At 38.1% G+C, this 20,971-nt stretch overlaps 1 protein-coding gene across 1 annotated transcript in view; it reads right to left on the bottom strand.

Moving 5' to 3' along the window:
* The window catches only part of fscn2a (fascin actin-bundling protein 2a, retinal), a 69,887-nt gene extending 49,432 nt beyond the window's left edge, over positions 1-20,455 (bottom strand). The window contains exon 1 of the mRNA XM_073856813.1: positions 19,363-20,455. Coding sequence (XP_073712914.1) covers positions 19,363-20,182 — 820 coding nt within the window. The 5' untranslated portion in view covers positions 20,183-20,455. The remainder of the gene's footprint in view (positions 1-19,362) is intronic.
* Positions 20,456-20,971: the final 516 nt, after the last annotated feature.

Below are 20,971 nucleotides of genomic sequence, written 5' to 3'. Positions count from 1 at the left end.
CCCGCCCAAATTTTTTTAGCACCAGCCGCCACTGATGTCAATGGTGCTGAACTCGAGCACATTTGTAGATCACCCACACCTCATCAGCTCTGTTTATTTGCGACCCTAATTTGTGCTGCTCTCAGTAGTTTGGGTTGGTCATTATGGAAATTAGTGGTGTGTCGTTCATGAACGATTCGTTCATTTTGAACGAATCTTTAATATGACTCGGGACTACCGAGTTGTCTCAGAGAGTGATTTGTTCATTTTGTGTTGCCCGCACATGCGCATTGCGCAACATATTGGTTCTGAATCTGAAACAGAAATTATTAGTTCATCATTCTCTTGAGTCTCGAGTTCGGGACAGGTTCGAGTCTTTTGTTCTTCCTCTCAGTCCCATAGAGGCTATGCTACCAGTACTGTAAAGAGAAATTATTAGTTCACCTTTCGAGTTTAGGTTCGGTCGGGTCCGAGTCTTTCGTTCTTCAATAAGATGGAACTTTTATTTTTCAAATAATGTTTTTGCACATATTTTGTATTTTAATTACTAAAAATAAAACAATATAGGATACATTCAGATGCAATCAATAATACGAATCTAATGTTGTATTTAATGTGATATACCACCGATCACGTGACATAAGGACTCAGTCCCGGCCGAACCTGAACTCAAGACTTGAATGAACTTATCATTTCTTTTTCCTGTACTGACAGCATAGCCTCTATGGGACTGACCGGAAGAACAAAAGACTCGAAACTGGCTGAACTCGAGACTCGAAAGATGAACTAATCATTTATCTTTCCGGTACTGACAGCATAGCATCTTTGAGGCTGACAGGAAGAATGAAAGACTCGAACCCGTCCTGAACTCGAGAGAATGATGAACTAATCATTTCTCTTTCCGGTCCTGTGCTGTATATCACACGGCACAGCCTGGCCGAACACAGAGAGTCAGTAAGACAGTGACGAGTTGACAACTAACATCTGTAGACACGAGAGGAGGCGTACAAATGTGATAAATATGAAGTTCAGTTCAGAGAGGTTCGCACATTATTTTAATGTAACAATAATGCCCTCTCGACATTTGTCAATAAAAGTCTTAAATCACTTTTATCAGAAACCATGATCAAGCTTATAAAATACATCTGCATAAACTAGCTGACAGTAAAATTAATGTACATTTCTTGACAGTATTTACTGCTGTTGTTAATAAATATTCAAAGTGGTTGTCGATGGATATTGTGTTGATCTTTTCAGTTTAGAATTAGTGTTTCTTTACACCCCTGCTGTACTTTTAATATATTCATTCAAAGTTCATCTATTTTTTATGCCTTACCTACTAGCATGTTTTTCATGCACCTAAATATATGATATTATCTATATATACCAGCTATATATACCAGCTATATATACCAGCTAATAAATGTTGTCTTAATTTGGGTAGTCAGACTGCATTTGAAATTCAGTCGGCATCTAATTTAGCAAGTAAATTTGCTCGAAATAAAGTCATTTTTGGATGCCAAAGTCAAGTTTAATCATATAAAATGTATTTTACCAGCAACAAAAATTTGGCCAGTGAAAATGCTGAGTGGCTAGTAACTTTGAAAAACAACAAGGGGCAAGGGCCAAGGCGGAGCCGCGGGCGGAGGCTGGGACCAAGGCGGAGCTGCGGGCGGAGGCTGGGACCAAGGTGGAGCCGGCAGAGCAGGAGCCCAGGGAGGAGCCGGCAGAGCAGGAGCCCAGGGAGGAGCCGGCAGAGCAGAAGCCCAGGGAGGAGCCAGAGGCCAGAGAGGGACTGGATACCAGGGTGGTGCTGGTGGTATCAGGAATCTGGGTAAAAGAGAACAACAGAGAGAGGCCCTCTGGGCTCAGATGACTCAGTGGGCTCAGATGACTCAGTGGGCTCAGATGACTCAGTGGGCTCAGATGACTCAGTGGGCTCAGATGACTCAGTGGGCTCAGATGACTCAGTGGGCTCAGATGACTCAGTGGGCTCAGATGACTCAGTGGGCTCAGATGACTCAGTGGGCTCAGATGACTCAGTGGGCTCAGATGACTCAGTGGGCTCAGATGACTCAGTGGGCTCAGATGACTCAGTGGGCTCTGGAGATTCACTCGGCTCTGGAGATTCACTCGGCTCTGGAGATTCACTCGGCTCTGGAGATTCACTCGGCTCTGGAGATTCACTCGGCTCAGGGGAATCAGAAGACTCAGAGGAAAACACAGGGATGCCGGCCGCCCGAACCGACATCATGGGGGTATCCGCCAAACTGGAAACCAATTGACCAAACCAGGCCTCAACTGGATATACAGGTGTGGTAACAGTCTCGTGTACCGGGTCGGATATAGCGGCAGCCATCTTGTAAACAGGCTCGGTAACAAGTATAGATGTGATGGTACTCTTGGTGAAGGGTGTGCTTCGGATAGCCCTCCTGGAGCCTAGACCTGGTTTGACCATGGTAGTGGCCTTTACAATGGCCATCTTAGAAGCAGGAGTCGGCATGCTTCCCGGCCCAGCAACCGTAGGTGCAGCACACACAGGCATCCACGACCGGCCTGGCTCCCCAGCCTGCGGAGCCTGATGCCTACTGCTAACCCCCCCCCCCCCCCGAAAAATTGTTTAGGCGAAGAGTCTGCCACTGTCTCCCGCTTAGTGAGCGTGCGTACGCCACAAACTGTTCAAACGACCCTCGAGGACCATTACAGGTGAGAATGTCTTTATGTGGTTGTGATAATCCATGACAGAAAAAGTCTATCAACATACAATCGGGAAGGTGAGTGGTGTTAGAAATGTCCAAAAATGATTAAAGATGGTCCTCGAGGGACTGATTACCCTGCCGTAGGCGGACCAAAGCAACTGCTGGATCCATGTTTGGTCAGTCAATCTGTGACGGTTGGAATGAGGCAAAAGCAGGCTGAGGATCCAAATGCAGTTTTAGAGAGTATTTAATGAATAAAAAGTGGTAACAAAACATAGCAGGTAAACACAGGAGAAAAACACAGGATACATCCAACATTGACTGACAAACAGGAAATGATCTAACAGGGTATATATGTATGACAAGAACCAATCACAAGGCAGAGACAATGAATCACTAAGACAACACACAAGAGGTAATGAGTGAAACAATGAATGTCCATGGTAACAAACAAGAGGGCGGAGCTACACTAATTAACACAGGGAGAATGGCATACATGAACACAACTCAAACACAGGTTGCACAAAGACATATGAATACACCAAAACACAAATAAACACAGGGACACAGGGGAACCACGTTACACACAGGCTCACGTAAGATATTTTCATATCAGTGTTTCTCACACATAAGTTAGACTATTTCTAGTTATCCACATATTGTGTTTCGTTATTTATTTATTTTTTTTACTTTAAAACACGCAGTGTATTCGTTCAGCTGCATTTACTGTTCCTGCTCTCTCTCTCTCACATACACACACACCATTAAAAAGAGATACGTGGCTCTGCGTAAAACAAACACACAATATAGCCAAAGTCACCTCAAATATCCGCTATTCAATTTAAATATTTAACAATTTCCTACCTATCTCTTGCTGCCACTGGAAAAAAAATAATAATAAAATAAAATCCCTACCGGCCATGGGCGTAGATTTAGGGTGGGACGCTAGGGACATGTCCTTACCAATATTCAGGGAAGACTGAATTGTCCCTAGCAATAATTTCGACCAAACAATTCATCTGTATTTATATATAACCACTGATGTCCGTCTTATTCTTCTGTTTTCTATTTTTTACTTATTATATTTTTTTTCAGGAATCGTTTAAATGAGATTAGAAATCTTTAGCAATCCTGTTCTGTAAAAATAACGCTCTATGTGGTACACAAACGGTTAACAGCTTTCGTTCTCTGCAATGCCGGCCTCCGTAACTCACATCGCTAATATGATTGGCTTTGCATTTCTTTAGTCCCGCCTCTCTAACTCACATTGCAAATATGATTGGATTAGCATTTCTTGAGTCCCGCCTCTCTAACTCACATCACTTGATGGGATTGTCTTTACGCGCTACGTGTGATAGGATGGTTTCACTTTGTACAACGCGCCAAAGTTCACTCAACAAGACGCGCGTGATTATTCGGGCTACAGGTAAGTGAGGAAGAAAGTATTATTATATCCACTGTAACTGTTTCATGCACAAAATACGGAAGAAGTTGTGTCACATAATGATTCAAGCCAAGGACAGTGTTTTCACCAATACACGACGATCCCATGTTAACCTGAGGAGTTGTAAACTTGTGTCAACCTTTTATAAATGGGGTGGCAAGGTTATTTAGGGGGTACCTAATCCATGAAAGAAAATAACCCCAACATGGTAAAAACATGAATTCATGTCATGATTGCTGAATACTTTACATTACTGCTGTGGTCATTACTTGCACAGATGTAGACATAATGTAAGGTTGGATTTTAAACTTAATTGAAATGTTCACTGTTAATGAAAAGGAGATTTAATGTGAACTACAGAAACGTTAATAAACGTTGTTCAGGAAACATGATATACATACCTACTTCAACACTGCAGATTTTTTTGGCAAAATTAAATTAAGGACTAAATATTAATTGCAGATTCTTCAATGTTATAATGTAAATATGGATTCATATATGTTACAATGTGATTTTCTTTTTTTTTGACAAAGACTTAAACAGTTACTGTTTATAAGGCTCTAGGACATAACAAAGTGTTTATTATAGTACATTAAATTTGGGATGGCACCGGGGGTGGCGAGTCAGATGTCACTGAGTAAAGTGCATACTGAGTTGTCTCTTGTTTATGTCAAGTAAACGGTGATAAACAGTTTTTGCAATGCAACCATTTTATTTATGTCCCCACCAATGCCAGAATCAAACCTACGCCCTTGCTACCGACCCATGACCTAAACTGCCAACCAAAGCGTTAACACAGCAAATTGCCATGGAGACAACCTTGATTAGGTCCAAACATAGTCAACAATCATCAGGTGTCTGTGGGAGAGGGGGTAGGGAATCACTGCAGTGCTCTTCCGAGGGAGGTGTTGTTCCAACAGAGGCTTTGGCCGAGGCCAGTGCTGGATGAGGGGGGCCGAAAGCAGATAAGATTGGAATTATTCGGTCTTCGGGCGAGTAGCCGCATTCCTTAGTCCATTTTGGTCTATCAGCTTTTTCAAAACCGTGAGCATCTCCATGATGTTATTCATATTGCGGGTCATTTCCAAGATGTTATCCAAAATGCGGTTAATAGTCCCAGCCTGAGTGCTGACCGCTCTGCCCACTGCTTCAATCAAACCAGGGCAATGCCTAATCCAGTCAGCAAACCCCATGTTATGATGGTTCCGAATAGATAGATATCTTTAATGTCCTCCACGGAAAGACTCGCAAGACACGCGACCCGCCACCTCTCCCATGCGTCCATCGTGTAGCCAGTTGCAAACGTTCCGGCAGGGCAGACAGGTTCCCCCGAACCCAAGCTTGAGAGACCAGTTGATCAAATCCATGAATTTTAGTTTCGAAAGCAGTGCGGAGAGAGTCTCTCAAAGTTAAGACACAAGACTATACGACACGAGAGGAGCAAATTAGGGAAGGTTACGGGGAGGAGAGGAGATAAAATGTGACCGCCTTCGCTGAGAGCCAAACGAGAAATGTTATGTGTGTGTGTGACCTTGAAGGAATTCAAATGCATCCAATATGCAGAAATGCATGCTACCATGCAGCCGCACACACAGAGGTCCATGTGACGGCACGCAAATAAGTTAGTTTATAAAACATGCCCAAACTAAAGTCAGTTTCTAAATAATATCAAAAACCTTATTTTAACTCAATTATTATTGGCTCCTGTATATAGACATCAGATTTTTTGTGGCAAGCATAGGGAAAGCAGAAATGAGAGGTGATACGTTTAAGGGAGGTAAGACAAAATACATCCTCATTCAACCCATCCTCACCCCATGTTGTCAATATTTGACGACACTTGACCATTCGTCAATATGTGACGGGGAGGGTATACCTTTCGCGTAATTTTTTGACGAACTGGGGACTTCAATACTATTACGTCCGTTGCATTCTCTTTCCTATTTTCTTACCATTTTCGCGTCAGTTTAGGGTTAGATTTACATAATGACATCCCTACCCAAACCTAACTCTAACCCCAACGCCAGGTGACAACTGTCGTACCTAACTCTAACCCCAACGCCAGGTGACAACTGTTTAATTTCACGTACACTGTTTAATTTTGCGTAATCTAACCCTAAACCGACGCGAAAATGGTTTCATTACTTCCAAACAGTGTAAGCCATTTATGCTTTAAAATGTGATTAACTAATCAATAAATAATGCAATTCTGATACTAAATACTGATTTACTTTACAGTAATATTTAGTTTGTATTACTTATTTAATAGTCATTATATACTATATACTACTATATACTGTTAACTTATCAACTGCATAAAATCTATCATGTCAATATTATTATATAATGGCTATATTATTATTAATTGACAATTAAAATTTTCTTTACTTTCAGTAAACTTTGAATCATTTATCTTACCTATTACCACAACAAAGACTGAGCATTGTTTTAATTCTCCATATTACCATAATTAAATTAATATTTTATTTCTTTTTTTCTATTTTATTTTACTTATTTAACCAGAATGGAAGTCAACCCTTACGAAAATTAACCGTGGTTTTATTGTGGTAAAAGTGTATTAACCATGTTTTTTTGGTCAATTGATTACTATGAGCAAAACCACACAGCAAAATCCCTGGTGTTAAATAAATACTGTGGGTGTATATATAATCCACTCCCAGATGGGTGTGTATAAAGACTGGTGTTAAAATTTAACACTGAAGCAGTGTTGAAGTTAATGAGATAATGAAGTGATGATTAAGACATTAATGGTGAGCACCTGCTGTTCATTCTGTGTAGAATCAACCTTAATTTTAGAATTTTCCCTGTCTTTAATTTTTTTATTTTGATGACTCTTTTTCTGGATAAAGTAATACTAAAATAATGCAGAAAGACAAAATATTTAAATGTAATAGATGAAATCCCCACAGTTAAATAAACACTATCATCATCTCTGTTTGAAAACTAAAATTACAACTTGCTTGCAGAGTTACATGGATAACTTTGATACAACTGCTGTAAATCTGGTTAATAAAGTTAGTCACCATTGCTCCGATTAGTGTTTACTTTAGTTGGGTACTTGGGTCTTAATGTTTATTGTTAGTTTTTTTCTGCTCATTGTGGCAGTGTGTTAATTAAACACTTCTGTTAGAGCAGAGAAAGATGAGAAAAAATGAAGTCTATAACTGTTACTATGTTAATTAGTATGAAAACATTGTGTTGTGATTCAATGATCTCATACAAAAAAATAATCACTGTATATAAGTGTATAATTTTATATTCGGTCCACCCCATAAAATCCATATAGCCTTAAGAGTTAATATTTTTCACCGAAATCTAATCTGTGATATCAGTCAGACACACTGAGACATCAACAATCAGCCTATAAAACACAATCATGGTGACAATCAACAACAAAGCTTCATGCCGCAATGCATGCTGGGTACCAGGATTGTATAAAACTCATTCATAACTCCCATCATGCATTGTGACATGACAAAATTGTGCAAATTTCTTACCATTTACTGTCACCCTTGTTGAGATTTGTATCAGAAGTTATGATGTCTATTAAGCAAAAAAAAAAAAAAACTAAAGCATTACAGCAGTCTTACAGAACAGTGTCTTTCATAGAGCATGTTTGTATTTGCATTGTTGTCTTTATCATTTATCTATGATCAAATGTTTCAATGATTGGTAAAGAATAAAATAAATAACCAATCTCAGATGCTATGAAAAGTTTTCTCTCTACATCAGGCTATGAACAAACAGTCTTAATAAACAATGTTACAATTGCTAAAAGAGGAAAATGAGTTTAGTGAAGGTTAAAGGAAACGTTAATCACAATAATGGTGACTTCAAATGAACCCATAACAAACACAAACTTAAGATTTAATGTGATACATTCTGTGATTACATCACGTCAGAAAGAAGATTTGTCTACTAAATCACGCGTGTGGATGCTGGAATAGTTGAGCACTTGTATTTTGTTCTGACAGCTGTTTAGAAGTTAAACTTATCATCCCGGTTTAGAAAATAACGCTGCAAGTTATAATTTTAGGTTTTTTAACAGAGATGGTGATAGAGAGGCAAACGTGCAAGATTGCAGCTTTTGGAGTCATACACCCAACAATGTTCATTTTATACTGGGGATTTCGCTGTATTCATCTATTGCATTTTGTCTTTCTTCATAATTTTAGTATTACTTTCTCCAAAAAAAAATCCAGGAAAATTTACCGTGTGTCTCAATCAGCTCCCTTGTTCAGTAGTCAGGGCACTGATCAGGGAGTCGGCCATTTTAAGGGCTGTCTCAATCGCAAAATCCGTTCAGTGCACTGGAACGTTCGTGCCCTAAAAATTCCCACAATGCAACGCAAAAACCAGTGAGCATCGATGATCCCTATGTTCCCTAACCGGAAATCACGTGACCTTTTCTGAAGCTCGCCAACCGAACATCACGTGATCCAACTCAATAAACTTTATGAAATGTTACAGAACTTTTATAAAGACAAACGTTTGTTTTAGTTGTAAATATAAACACGCATTGCTACACAGTAAGGGACCACAATCTACTCAATATTTAAAATAATAATATTTGTTTAAAATTGTAAAAATATATATACATTTAAAATGTAATTATATTCCTCCAATTTTATGCACTGATATGTAAGAGAACAATGACAGCATTTTTCACAATGTACTGTTTTTAAAATTAAGTCAGAAAGATGTTGGTTTTGCCGGTTGTTAATGAGTAACAGCTGTGAGTGATTACAACGCGCTTTAGCAGCCGTGACAGAAAAATAAGTGAACATCGTCCCAATGTGAAGTGAGCTTGGGACCTTACCAGTGCCCGAACCTGTGTACACGATATACTGATTCACGACCTCGGGAGCTAGGGAACGAATTGAGACACACGGTTAGTTAATTTGACACAGAATGACCAGCAGGTGTTCACCATTAATGTCTTAATCATCACTTCATTATCTTGTTAACTTTAACACTGCTTCAGTGTTAAATTTTAACACCAGTCTTTATACACACCCATCTGGGAGTGGATTATATATACACCCACAGTGTTTATTTAACACCAGGGATTTTGCTGTGCATGGTTTTACTACACTAACCATGGTTTAACTATGGTTTTTGAAAACCATGGTTGTCAAAACCATGGTTATTTTGTGGTAACCATGGTTTCACTACAGTAACCATGGTTTTTTGGTCTTAACTGTAGTAAAACCATGGTTAATTTTCGCAAGGGAAGAAATAAATTTCTCTTAATCACTAGCCATTGTACCATTGTAAAACATACAGATTTCATTTAGTTTTTAACCTTCTTTTCCTTTGACATCTCTCGACCTAATGCTCCTTATAACTCGATATCTTTATAACTCTATATCTTTATTTTATGGTGTCTTTGTTACATGTAATTATCAAAGTAATAACAATGAATTATTCATAATTACATGCAACTAACCCTAAATCCAACTCTAGTCCTATAGTAAATACATGTTGCTAATCAATATGTTGCTCAGTACTCAATATGTTGCTCAGTCTACTTACACTGTAACAGAAGCTATGTTTTAATCCCCCTGCTTTTATGCTCATTTTGAGATATTGCATCAGAAATGAGAGATGGAAACACCTCATTTTGAATAACATTTCATTAATTGGCAAAAACGTTTGTATGCTTGCTTGAGGTGGTTTTGTTTTGTTCAAAATAGAGGTCATGCAAATAGTTGGGGATAGAAACGCATATGTCAAATAAATTCTGACATAGCGAACATTAAACCCAGGTACTGATTGGCTCCTTCAGCTGATGGATTTGACGAGAGTTGGAATGTTTAACAAAGCAACTGCAAAAGTTTAAAAATAACAGGTACTTGGGCGACAAACGGCAGCAACATGCACGTGAAGTTGCAACCAGTTCTGTTTGTGTGTCTGGTGGAGCTGAAAGCTATATTGCACCAGTCTACAGACATATATACAGCATATATGTGAACAAAGAATTCCACCAGACCCTGATGTATATATCTTTTTTCTTGTTTGTATGCCCTAGTGAAAAAATAGTATACTTAAGTACAATTTATTCACATGTACTTTAGTATAACTAAGGGGCGGTTTCCCAGACTAGGATTAGCTTAATCCAGGACTAGGCCTTAGTTTAATTAGGAAATATAACTAGTTTTAAACAACATGCCTTACTAAAAACATTACCTGTGTGCATCTTGAAGTAAAACAAAGGGCCCTGATGTATTTTAAGATCTGTAAGTGAAAGTTGTTTTCAGTTTGGAGAGCTCTTAAAAGTGTTTAAGTCTAGGACTAGTCTAATCCCTGTCCGGGAAACCGCCCCTAAATGTATTTGTTGAACACTATATATTGGTATACTTCAAGTCTGCTAAATTGGAACAACTAATTTTGTACTTAATGCACTTTAGTTGCGTGAAAGTAGTGCTGGGGTCCAACTTAAACTGTGTTAAATATACTTTGTTGTGCTAAAGTGGAACTATTTAAAGTATACTTAAATACAACTTAAGTATCTACCCTAATTTTGGACAATATACAGAACAGAACATTCAATGTGCACTTCAAATTTATTTTGATAACATTACAATTGCAACTAAATTACATTTTAAGAGTGTTCGACGTGCTTCCCTAACTCAAAATTTTCTAGTGACTGGTAACATTGACAATTTTCACTTGGGCCAATAGATTTTCTGTGAATTGAATTTTATCAATTGTGGCAACGATCTTTAAATATTAGCTCAATGGGAAATAACCGGTTGAGCCAATTGAAAATAAGAAACCATGTTTTTGCCCAATTAACTTTTTTAAATTATGGTAGCATTCTTATTTTAATTTACCCAAACTGAAAATGTATATTGATAAAATTATATTGGTAAGGAACCATGCTGAATTGTTTATTCCCCGTTGTCCTAATAGAAAAAGAAACACTCAAACTATTTTGTAACATTTTATTCATTTTTTTATTTATTAGTAATACCTTAAAATTGTAAACATACAGAAATGGTCCGCATACAATTGCACAGTAGACATTAGAAAATAATTATTTTTAATAAAAAGTTTTATACAATAACAGTCACAAATATTTTGCGAAAATTTAAATAAAATGTAAGTAACTGAGTGTACCTTCCCAAGGGACGATTTCCTGGACAGGGCTTATCCAGACTATTAGTTCCAGACTAAAAAGCATGTTTAAGCTGTCTTAATTTAAAATCATCTTTCACCGACATATCTTAACCAATATCAATGCCCCTGTTTTGTCTCAAGATGCACACCAGTAATGTTTTTTATAAGGTTCGTTTGTAAAAACTACCCAAATGTCCTAATATAACTAAGGCCTAGTCCTCTAGATTGATCTAGACCCTGTACGGGAAAACGCCCAAGTGTTCAGTAAAGCTTCACATAGATTTTAGTACTCAAAGCTTATGGAACCGCCACCTAACAATTCAAACGTTAAACATGTAAAACATTTTACAAATAGGCCTATCTCCAAAAACATCTATATAAAAGTGGGGAGGGTTCCTCACCCAACGTTAATACCCAATTTCACTTGAATTTAACATTCTCACACCAAGTAAGAGCTTATTAAACTACATTAAACACTTTAAACAATGACTCATAACAGTTTAAACATTAAACACCTAAAACATTCTACAAATTGAAAGCATAAAGTTTCTCACATGTTACAGCACAACCTGCTCACTGTAAAGGGATCTTGACATGGATCAGCGACTGTTCAGAATTTCACGAATTCCCATTTTCATGTCAAGTGTGTAAATCTCCAAAGCCTTGGTACTCTATAAGAAGTAAAAAATTATCACTGAGCGTTCATGTACCAAATGAAGCCAAATGTAATAAATAAAACCAGATCAATACAGAATTATCCTCGAAGTTTACACTTCTGAACATATAAAAACGTCTGCTCTTAGCTATATTGCTGTTCAACATTATGAAAAATAAAACAATTTTAATATAGAAGTACAGTTATTTTGGTATTGGACATTTTTCATTATTTTATTATAGTTTGAAAATATCCTTTAATGAGACTATGGTAAATGTGTGGTTATATGCTTATCCAACACAAACAATAGTAAAACTATGGTTAATTTTCTAAGAGATGAATTGTTCAAGCAAACCTATAGGTACTAGGCTGTCAAGCTACTTCCTGTTGGTTTTATATTCTATTACTTACAGTACAGTTAACGCGATGATTATTTAAACATCTCATCTGTTTTGGGCGGTGTCCTTGCACTTAATTGAGACTTACGCAGTTGAGTATCACCTGCAGCTTTACAACACCAGCTGATAGAGAGCGTCCTTGGCCCTGTCCCAAATGGCGCACTTCATGTGGACTTTCGGTCTCGTGGCCTTAAATTGCGCATGCTCGCTTAGTCCACGAGTCCGTAGGGTGTCCCATCTATCATTTTTACGCTTTGAAGTATGCTCATCAGCGCCTCCTCTGCCCCCTTGATGCGGTCTTCAACGAAGCCCGCACTGCAGCAGGCTTCGCGCACTTTACCAACCCAGAAGTCCTTGCGAAAGGGCAATCAGACCAATCAGGCGACGGAAGGGAGGAGTTCACACTGACGGGCAACTTCTCTACCTATTTCCAGTATGATGCTCGAGTCTGTCCCAAAATACAACTCCGGTGCACCCACGTGGACTCGCATCAAGGGTCCCTAAAGTCTGGACTACGTTATGTCATCAAAGTGTGGACTCTAAGGAGGACCACAAGTCCGGAGTGTGCCATTTGGGACAGGACCCTTTTCATTTCTATCCCTCGTGGATTTCCTGATGCAAGATGACGACGTCAGCATGCGCGACGCAGATCGATTGACACATGAGATCAATGTATCGCGAGAGTAATAAGCTTTTGAATGGCTCTCGCGGAACTTTGATATCATGGGTTGATTTGTCTGCGCAGTGCTGCATACGGTCGAATACTTGTAAACAATGCATCCTTTTCGTTACGTCCAGGCCAAATACAGATGCCCCTACACTCTTAATATATATTTATTAATTAAAAAACACGGCAATTTCTCTCTAGAAAGGTGCAGGTTGCAAGCAGCCTTTCATGTCTATGTGTGCACGTGTGCGGGCGCGGCGAATCTTAATAAAAATAACGCACATAAACAGTTTTCACACAATTATGTTATATAAGAAATATAAATATAATATACTCACTGTGAAAGTTGTAGTGGCCTTGCCATTTCATCGCTAAATGAAGCGTTAGCTCTGTGCGTTACACTGAGGAGAAAACACATCAGTTTTATAACAAACATCGTATAACTACTAACCTAGTATCCCAATCAATCAATACAATCACAATAAAGTTAAACACTCGTTATAAAACATTAAAACAATCGGAAAATCTGTCTTGCTTTCAGTTCCTTTGGCTCGGCAATATGCTTTTTGTTTGTATGCTGTAATTATTCAGATTTTCACTCAGTTTAACTTGTAAATGACTTTAAAAATACTTAAAATGACTTAAATGTAAATATTTAAGTACTTACCATAAGTTTATTGTAGAAAATGTCGATCATCAACTCCCGCGTATCCACACTGAAGCCAATTATATCCAGGTGCATGCCCATACGCTTTTCTGTCTCAAACTACATTCAGTCAACTCAGATTTTTCATTTGACACGATGAATTGGCTGAGCAGAGTTTAATATGTTCTGTGAATATATATTTTTGTTTTACCCCAATACCATGGGTTTTAATTACCACAATGCATATTTTTGTTTGGGGAGAATTATTTGAAAGCAATATGTTTAGTCAATACTTAACTTTCAGTTTCCACAATTTTTTAAAATATACATTTTTTACAGTGTAGTATTTTACTGATAGTGACATTCAAACACATTTGAAGCATAATAAAATTGTATTGTAATAAAACTTTGAGTGAGATGTAGTATTCTTAAGACATAGCCTACTTAAAATTGCTTGCAATGACATTGGAAGTACCTTAAACTCAGACTTCTAGTGTATTTTAGGTAATACTAAAATGTGCTAAAAGTGCAATTTAATTGAACTTAAAGTGTCATTAAAATACACTTCATGCAGGCTAGGACTTCTGTTTAATAGTACCTTGAGAGGACTGAAAAAATATGAGTATTTTTTACAGTGATTTATACAGCAGGATTGAACATTTGCTTTACCCGGACACTTCATACAAACCACTTTGTATACAAATCTTGTGCTTGTCTGGATTTGAACCCGGGTCCCATACAAAGGTACTGTCTTTACCAACTGTGCCACCATACAATTGCAGTGAAAACTGCATACCAACATAGTGTCTGCCTTGGCACAACAAGACAACTTGCCTCTCTCTGGCTAGACAGTAAGCACCATGACAAAGACTGGTATATAGGCACAAAAACCAGTATTGTTAATAAAGAGCTGCTAGCTATTACAGTTTTTCTCGATTGCTAAAACACTATAACCAGGCTTTTTAACTAAAATTTCAAAACCATAAAGCCATTTTTCAAGAAGCGCAATCATTTTGCTGAACAATAAACACTACTCCTCTGCTTTAACACATGAGTCAGATGTGGTGAACTGTTATTTCAAAACTCTACACACAAATCCCTACATTTCTCAGTGTTTACACCATCTGGTCACATGGAAAGGACTAGCATGCAATACTGTTCACTCAAGTCAGCACAGCTTAGGCTCAATTAGCAAACAATTACCAAGGTGGAAACACTAGAGTCAAAATTAGAAACACATCAATCCTTCAATAGAGATAAAAGGGCCTGAATCAGTTCACTGAGCTTTGGAACAATGGATCCACAGAGAAATGAAGGAATCGGTCGAGGAGAAAGAGGAGGGAGAGGAAGAGGAGGAGACAGAGGTGGAGGGAAAGAAGGAGGATGTGGTGAAGGAGGAGGAAGAGGACATGGTGAAGGAGGAGGACATAGTGAAGGAGGAAGAAGAGGAGGAGGATGTGGTGAAGGAGGAAGAAGAGGAGGAGGACGTGGTGAAGAAGGAGGACGTGGTGAAGGAGGAGGACATGGTGAAGGAGGAGGGAGAGGAGGAGGATGTGGTGAAGGAGGAGGAAGAGGACATGGTGAAGGAGGAGGAAGGGGAGGAGGATGTGGTGAAAGAGGAGGAGCGATACAAAGGGCAAGGTGACAAGCAGTCTCAGATGAAATTCGAGCCCCTCTAGTTGACCATGTCCTGGTCCATGGTATGACTATGAGGGAGGCTGAGCAATGAGTAAAGCCTAATTTGAGTCACTTCACTGTTGACTCCATCTTCAGAACCTTCAGGGAGGAAAACAGATAGATGTACTTACAGTAAGAATGCTCTGTACAGTAACTTTAGTGTGCATACACTGTTGGACTATGCTACTGGAATAAAGAAATGCATCATATTGTCTTGCATACAGATCGACATATCAGTAGATGAATGCCAGGGGGAGATCATGCAAGAGGATTTTACCTTCACTGTTTGGCTAGGACCAATATAGCCTGTGATGTGGTTGAGATTCTCTGGCCTGACACAGAACAAAAACGGGATTGAGGCGGAATAATTTACAGTTGTGCTGTGTAGCACATGAATTAATAAAAATGTGCTAATGCATACATTGATTGTGTCTTTTTTGGTCATGTGAAAAAAATACCTTGGTAATTGTTTGCTAATTGAGCCTAAGCTGTGCTGACTTGAGTGAACAGTATTGAATGCTAGTGCTTTCCATATGACCAGATGGTGTAAGCACTGAGAAATGTAGGAATATGTGTGTAGAGTTTTGAAGTAAAAATTAACCAAATTTGACTCATGTGTTAAAGCAGGGGAGTAGTGTTTATACAGTGGATATAAAAAGTCTACACACCCGTTTAAATTGCATGTTTTTGTGATTTGTAAAATGAAACCAAGATGAATCATTTTGGAACCTGTTCCAACTTAATTCCCCACTTCAAACCTATATATTAAAGTAATTAACACTAAGAATAATTTTGTGGTGAAAAAATGGCAAGCAAAGTTGTACAACAACCAGGTTGCATAAGTGTGCACACCCTTTTACAATAGTGATTGTGGCAGTGTTCAAAAGCAACCAATCACATTTAGACTTAAGTTAAATATGAAGTAGTACATACCTCTCATCAATTAAAATTACTTTTTAACTATTAATGAAGTGTGCCTGGTCCTAAAGGATTTTTTTTGTGTATCATCCCACTGAAAAAGCCATTGTCTGTGTAGAGCTTACTCAGCAGGTACATGATCCCATTGTTGAAAAATATCAATCAACAGAGGGTTAAAAACATTTCCAAGACACTGAATATACCATGGAGTACTGTAAAAACAATAATCCACAAGTGGAGAAAATATGGCACAACATTGACATTACTAAGACCAGGCATCCACCTAAAATGTATGAGAAAACCAGGAAAAAAAATGGTAAGGAATGCTACCGAGAGGCCTACAGCAACATTTAAAGAATTGTAACAATATCTGGCAAGTACTTTTTGCTCCCTACATGTGACAAAAATCTCCTGAATTCTTCATGTTTGGGCTATTAGCATTTTTAATCAAAAATATCATTAAGTCCATCTAAAGTTTGTAAAAACAAATATTTCTATATCCCAAATCCATGTGGAATAACGTATTATAGTCCATTGAGACCAAAGTTGAACTTGGGCCGTTATACCAAAATATATATTTGGTGCAATAAAACCCACATCACGTCACCAAATGAACACCATGCCCAGAGTAAAGCATGAAGGTGACAGCATCATACTTTGTGGCTGCTTTTCTTCAGCTGGAACTGGGGTTTTAATCAGGGTGTATGGAATAATGAATAGCTCCAAATACCCGTCAATTTTGGCCCAAAACCTAAAGGCTTCTGCCAAAACACTTAAAATGAAGAGAAATTTCACCTTACAGCATGACAATGACAGAAAGCACACATCTAATTAACAAAGGAATTACTTCACCAAAACAAGATCAAGGTTTTGGAATGGCCCAGCAAGAGTCCGGATCTAAATCCCATCCAAAATCTATGGGGTGATCTGAAGAGGGCTGTGCACAGGAGACACCCAACCAATTTGACAGATTTAAAATGCTTTTGAAAGGAGAAATGGCAAAATATTGCAAATTCAAAAGTGTGAAATTGATTGACACATTCCGATTAAGATTGAATGCTGTGATAGAATCTAAAGGTGCTTAAACTAAGTTTTAGTTTAAGGGTGTGCACACTTATGCAACCTGGTTGTTGCACAACTCTACTTGCCATTTTTTCACCACCAAAGTCTTCCCATTGCTATTAGCTTTAATATATAGGTTGGAAGTACGGAACCAAGTTGGAACAGGTTCCAAAATGATTCATCTTGCTCTCATCTTTCAAATCACAAAAACCTGCAATTCCAACAGGGGTGTGTAGACTTTTTATATCCACTGTAGTTTAGCAAAATGATTGTGCTTCTTGAAAATTGGCGTTATGGTTTTGAAATTTTAGTTCAAAAGCCTGGTTATAGTGGTTTAGCAATCGAGAAAAACTGCAATGTGACAGTTCAATCAGTTCAAATTTTGCACGGAACCCTGGGTTTGTGTTATAAAAACGTTGTGCACAACATTAAACATAGCGTACATTAGTATGTGCTCAGCGTACATTAGTATGTGCTCTGTCAAGCATTGTCTTCGTAACTGTGAGTGGCTAACTAATTTGTGAAGTACACAACTTACCGTAAAGCTAATATTAATCAATGACTTCATAAGTTTCTCTTTATAACGTTATTCTCGTCAAAACTGCAAATGATGCAAGTTTTATGTATTTTGTTCTCTTTGTGTTTTAAAGTTATTTATAATAAGTCAAGTTTACTGTTTAGTGCACTGATATCCAACTAATTTTGGATAATAAAGTTTATTGTTAACTTCTTGCCTATAGTACATATCTTTGTCACATCAATATAAGTGTTGGATCACCACATTTGTGAGTGATCACCACATTTGTGAGTGATCATTGCATTGCATTGTATTTATTCATATACAGTATATTATGTTAAAGTATATAGTGTATTCTATGTACAGTACTGTAGTATAATATACTGTAGTACATACTGAACTATAATATACACATAAAGAATATCGGCCGATATATCGTTATCGGTCTCTTTTTACTCCCTAATATCTGTATCGGCATCGGCCCGAAAAAACGTATATCGGTCGGGCTCTAATTAATAGCATTTCTTGACTTAGGCTGATATTTAAGTGTTTATGCAGTCCTATTTTTTCATGTACAAACTTAATGAAATGAGAAATATACACGTAAACTTAGTGTCATTGTTGTAAAAAAAAAGTGCATTTGAAAATGTTAAAATATAGTTTCAATGATAAATTGTATATTTTTGTTTCCATTAGTACAGTAACCTTTTGTAAGGAGTTATATACTGTATGATAAATATGTGTATATTAAAAGTTTCATATACTATTAAATTTCGACTGTTAAATAAAATAATCGTTCTTCAAGCACAAAAAAGTACTTGCATTATGACAAATATTTTAGTAAAGATACTCCAAGGTTTTATATAGTTTCAAACAATGTTGTAGATAGAAACAAGAACCTAATCAGTATACTTTCTCAAAGCACACTGTAATTAAACTTAAAGTACCTCCCATAATGGCATGTGTAAACACTGCACTACTTTACAACTTATTTGTAGTGCACAAAGTTACTCTGCCTGCATTTGAAAAAAGCATGAAATAAGTACAATTATGGAATAATTGAAATATTTTCATTTAGTACATAGATGTGTTAATGTATTTGCAGTATATTTAGCATAAAATAAATGCATTTAAAATATGTTTTAGTATATTTATTTTTCACTAGGGTGATCATGTTACTTTTAAGATTCATTTGTTTCTCACAGAAGCTGTAATGTTGTTGCTGGAACACCATGCACCCATAATCAGATGCAAATCTTTGCTTTTTCAGTCTTTATGCCTTTTACCAACTTGTATCTTTTTCCTTGGCCAACAGCACGAGAATCAACTAAATGATACATGTCTAGTCCTGTCACGTTTCAAGGTCTTATGGTTTGTAGCAGTTTGATTTAAAAAAGAGTTTAACAAACCATTAGCTGCTTACAGTCTAACAGCAACCTTGTGCTTGTGTTTTTAGACTTTAATAACCAAAACGTTATAACACACTTCTGTCTTGTTGCTGAAACATACAAATCGGTGTAGATAAATAATCTAAATGCATGCAGAGGTTTCGATTACCTTGGCGAATGGACACGTATCTTTTGTTTGCTGCCTGGAAAATGACTTGCGGGTGACTCTCTTCCAGATCAAACAGCTCATCTTTCCACGGGGTTGAACATCGGCCAGATCTCAGGGTTCCTGTGGGCCCCATTGGTGTTAGATACTTGCCCTCTCTGTCCTTAAATGCAAGCTTGCCAGACTTGAGCTCCAGGGTGAAATTAGTGTCGGGTCCATTCTCCATCACCAGCTTGCCGTCATTGCGGAGAAAGCGGCTGTCACAGGTCTTCAGGCTATACTTTCCATCCAGGTAGACCAGGGTGATGAGAGAGTCCACACCCCAGGGGATGTTTCTGTCCATGCAGACCTCGTTAGTGACAGTGGACAGATGAGCGTAGCGTTTGCGGGGTACACTTAGCATGCTGGCCTGTGGGTGAAGAGCGAGATGGACGGTCCACTGCTCAGCCTCACCAATGGTCTGAGCAAAACAGGACAAGTATTCTGCGGAGCCTCCAAAATAACGCTGTTGTGGCTCCGACTGCAAAGCCCAGCGTCCATCCGACTGGGGCACAATCAAGAAACGGCACGCTGTGTCCGGCACTTCTGTGTCACAGCTTACCTTGCCATCTTTATCTGTGGCCAGGTAACGTCCTAGGTGACTGCGCAAAAAAACCACCTGGTTCTCCTGGTTTTGCTCTAAGGTCCAGATCTGTTTCTTCTTCATGCCTGTTCCAGATGCATTTACAGTGAACCCAAAAGCCTCTGCAGTGAGGTAACGATTTTCGTAATTGATGAGTCCAAACTGGAGCTTCAGAGGAGCGTTCATTCCATTTATAGACATTTTGTGCTTCACGCAGGCCACTAATGTTACAGAATAAAAAAGCTCTTGATGAAAAAATATGTGTGTTAGAAAGAAGAAACCCTCCTCGACCGGTATTAAAAGTTGAGAGTTTGTCTCTTTCCTTTTCAGCTGTTACTCAACTGGAGTTTGACCTTGCTGTTTGTTTTGGCATTAAAGCATCAGCCCCAGGTCACCTGTGCATGTATTCACACAAGTGATTGCTAGCCGGTTTTTAGTCAGCCTGGGTTAAACTCAGCAAGACCCAATCCAACAAACTGCTGATGTCACACGCAAGTCCCTCCTCTTCATTGTTCACAGATTTCTCCTGCTCTTTCTTTCAACCCACCCTGCTCCACCCATCATTTGCCTCACTCATCCATTCTATTGCTCCACATGTTTGTTTCAACATTTTGCAGGACTGTTCTTGTTATTACTAATATTCACACACGTGTTTTTGCATATATATGATCAAAAATATGTATATTTGGAGATCTTTATATGTAGTGTTAAAGATTCTAGGGAGCAAACGTTTGTTATTTGATCTTCCTAATTTCCCAGTCAAATATTTTTTCTTTAACCTCTAGCAGAAATGACAAAGATGGCAAATGACCTCTGTTACATTGCACCTGCCATTCTCTGTCTATATAAAGGTATTACTGACCATTTCTGCCCTTTATTAATATGGTGCACAAATAAGTGTCATATTTTATATTTATATACAACCCAATATCACGAAATTACGTACCTATAGGCACGAAAACCGAATCGACAATGGTTTGAAAATAGGAC

This window comes from Misgurnus anguillicaudatus, chromosome 19, assembly GCF_027580225.2.
Source record: "Misgurnus anguillicaudatus chromosome 19, ASM2758022v2, whole genome shotgun sequence".
Lineage (NCBI taxonomy): Eukaryota > Metazoa > Chordata > Actinopteri > Cypriniformes > Cobitidae > Misgurnus > Misgurnus anguillicaudatus.
The sequence above is the reverse complement of the archived record's forward strand: the minus strand, read 5'-3'. Positions and strand labels throughout refer to the sequence as shown.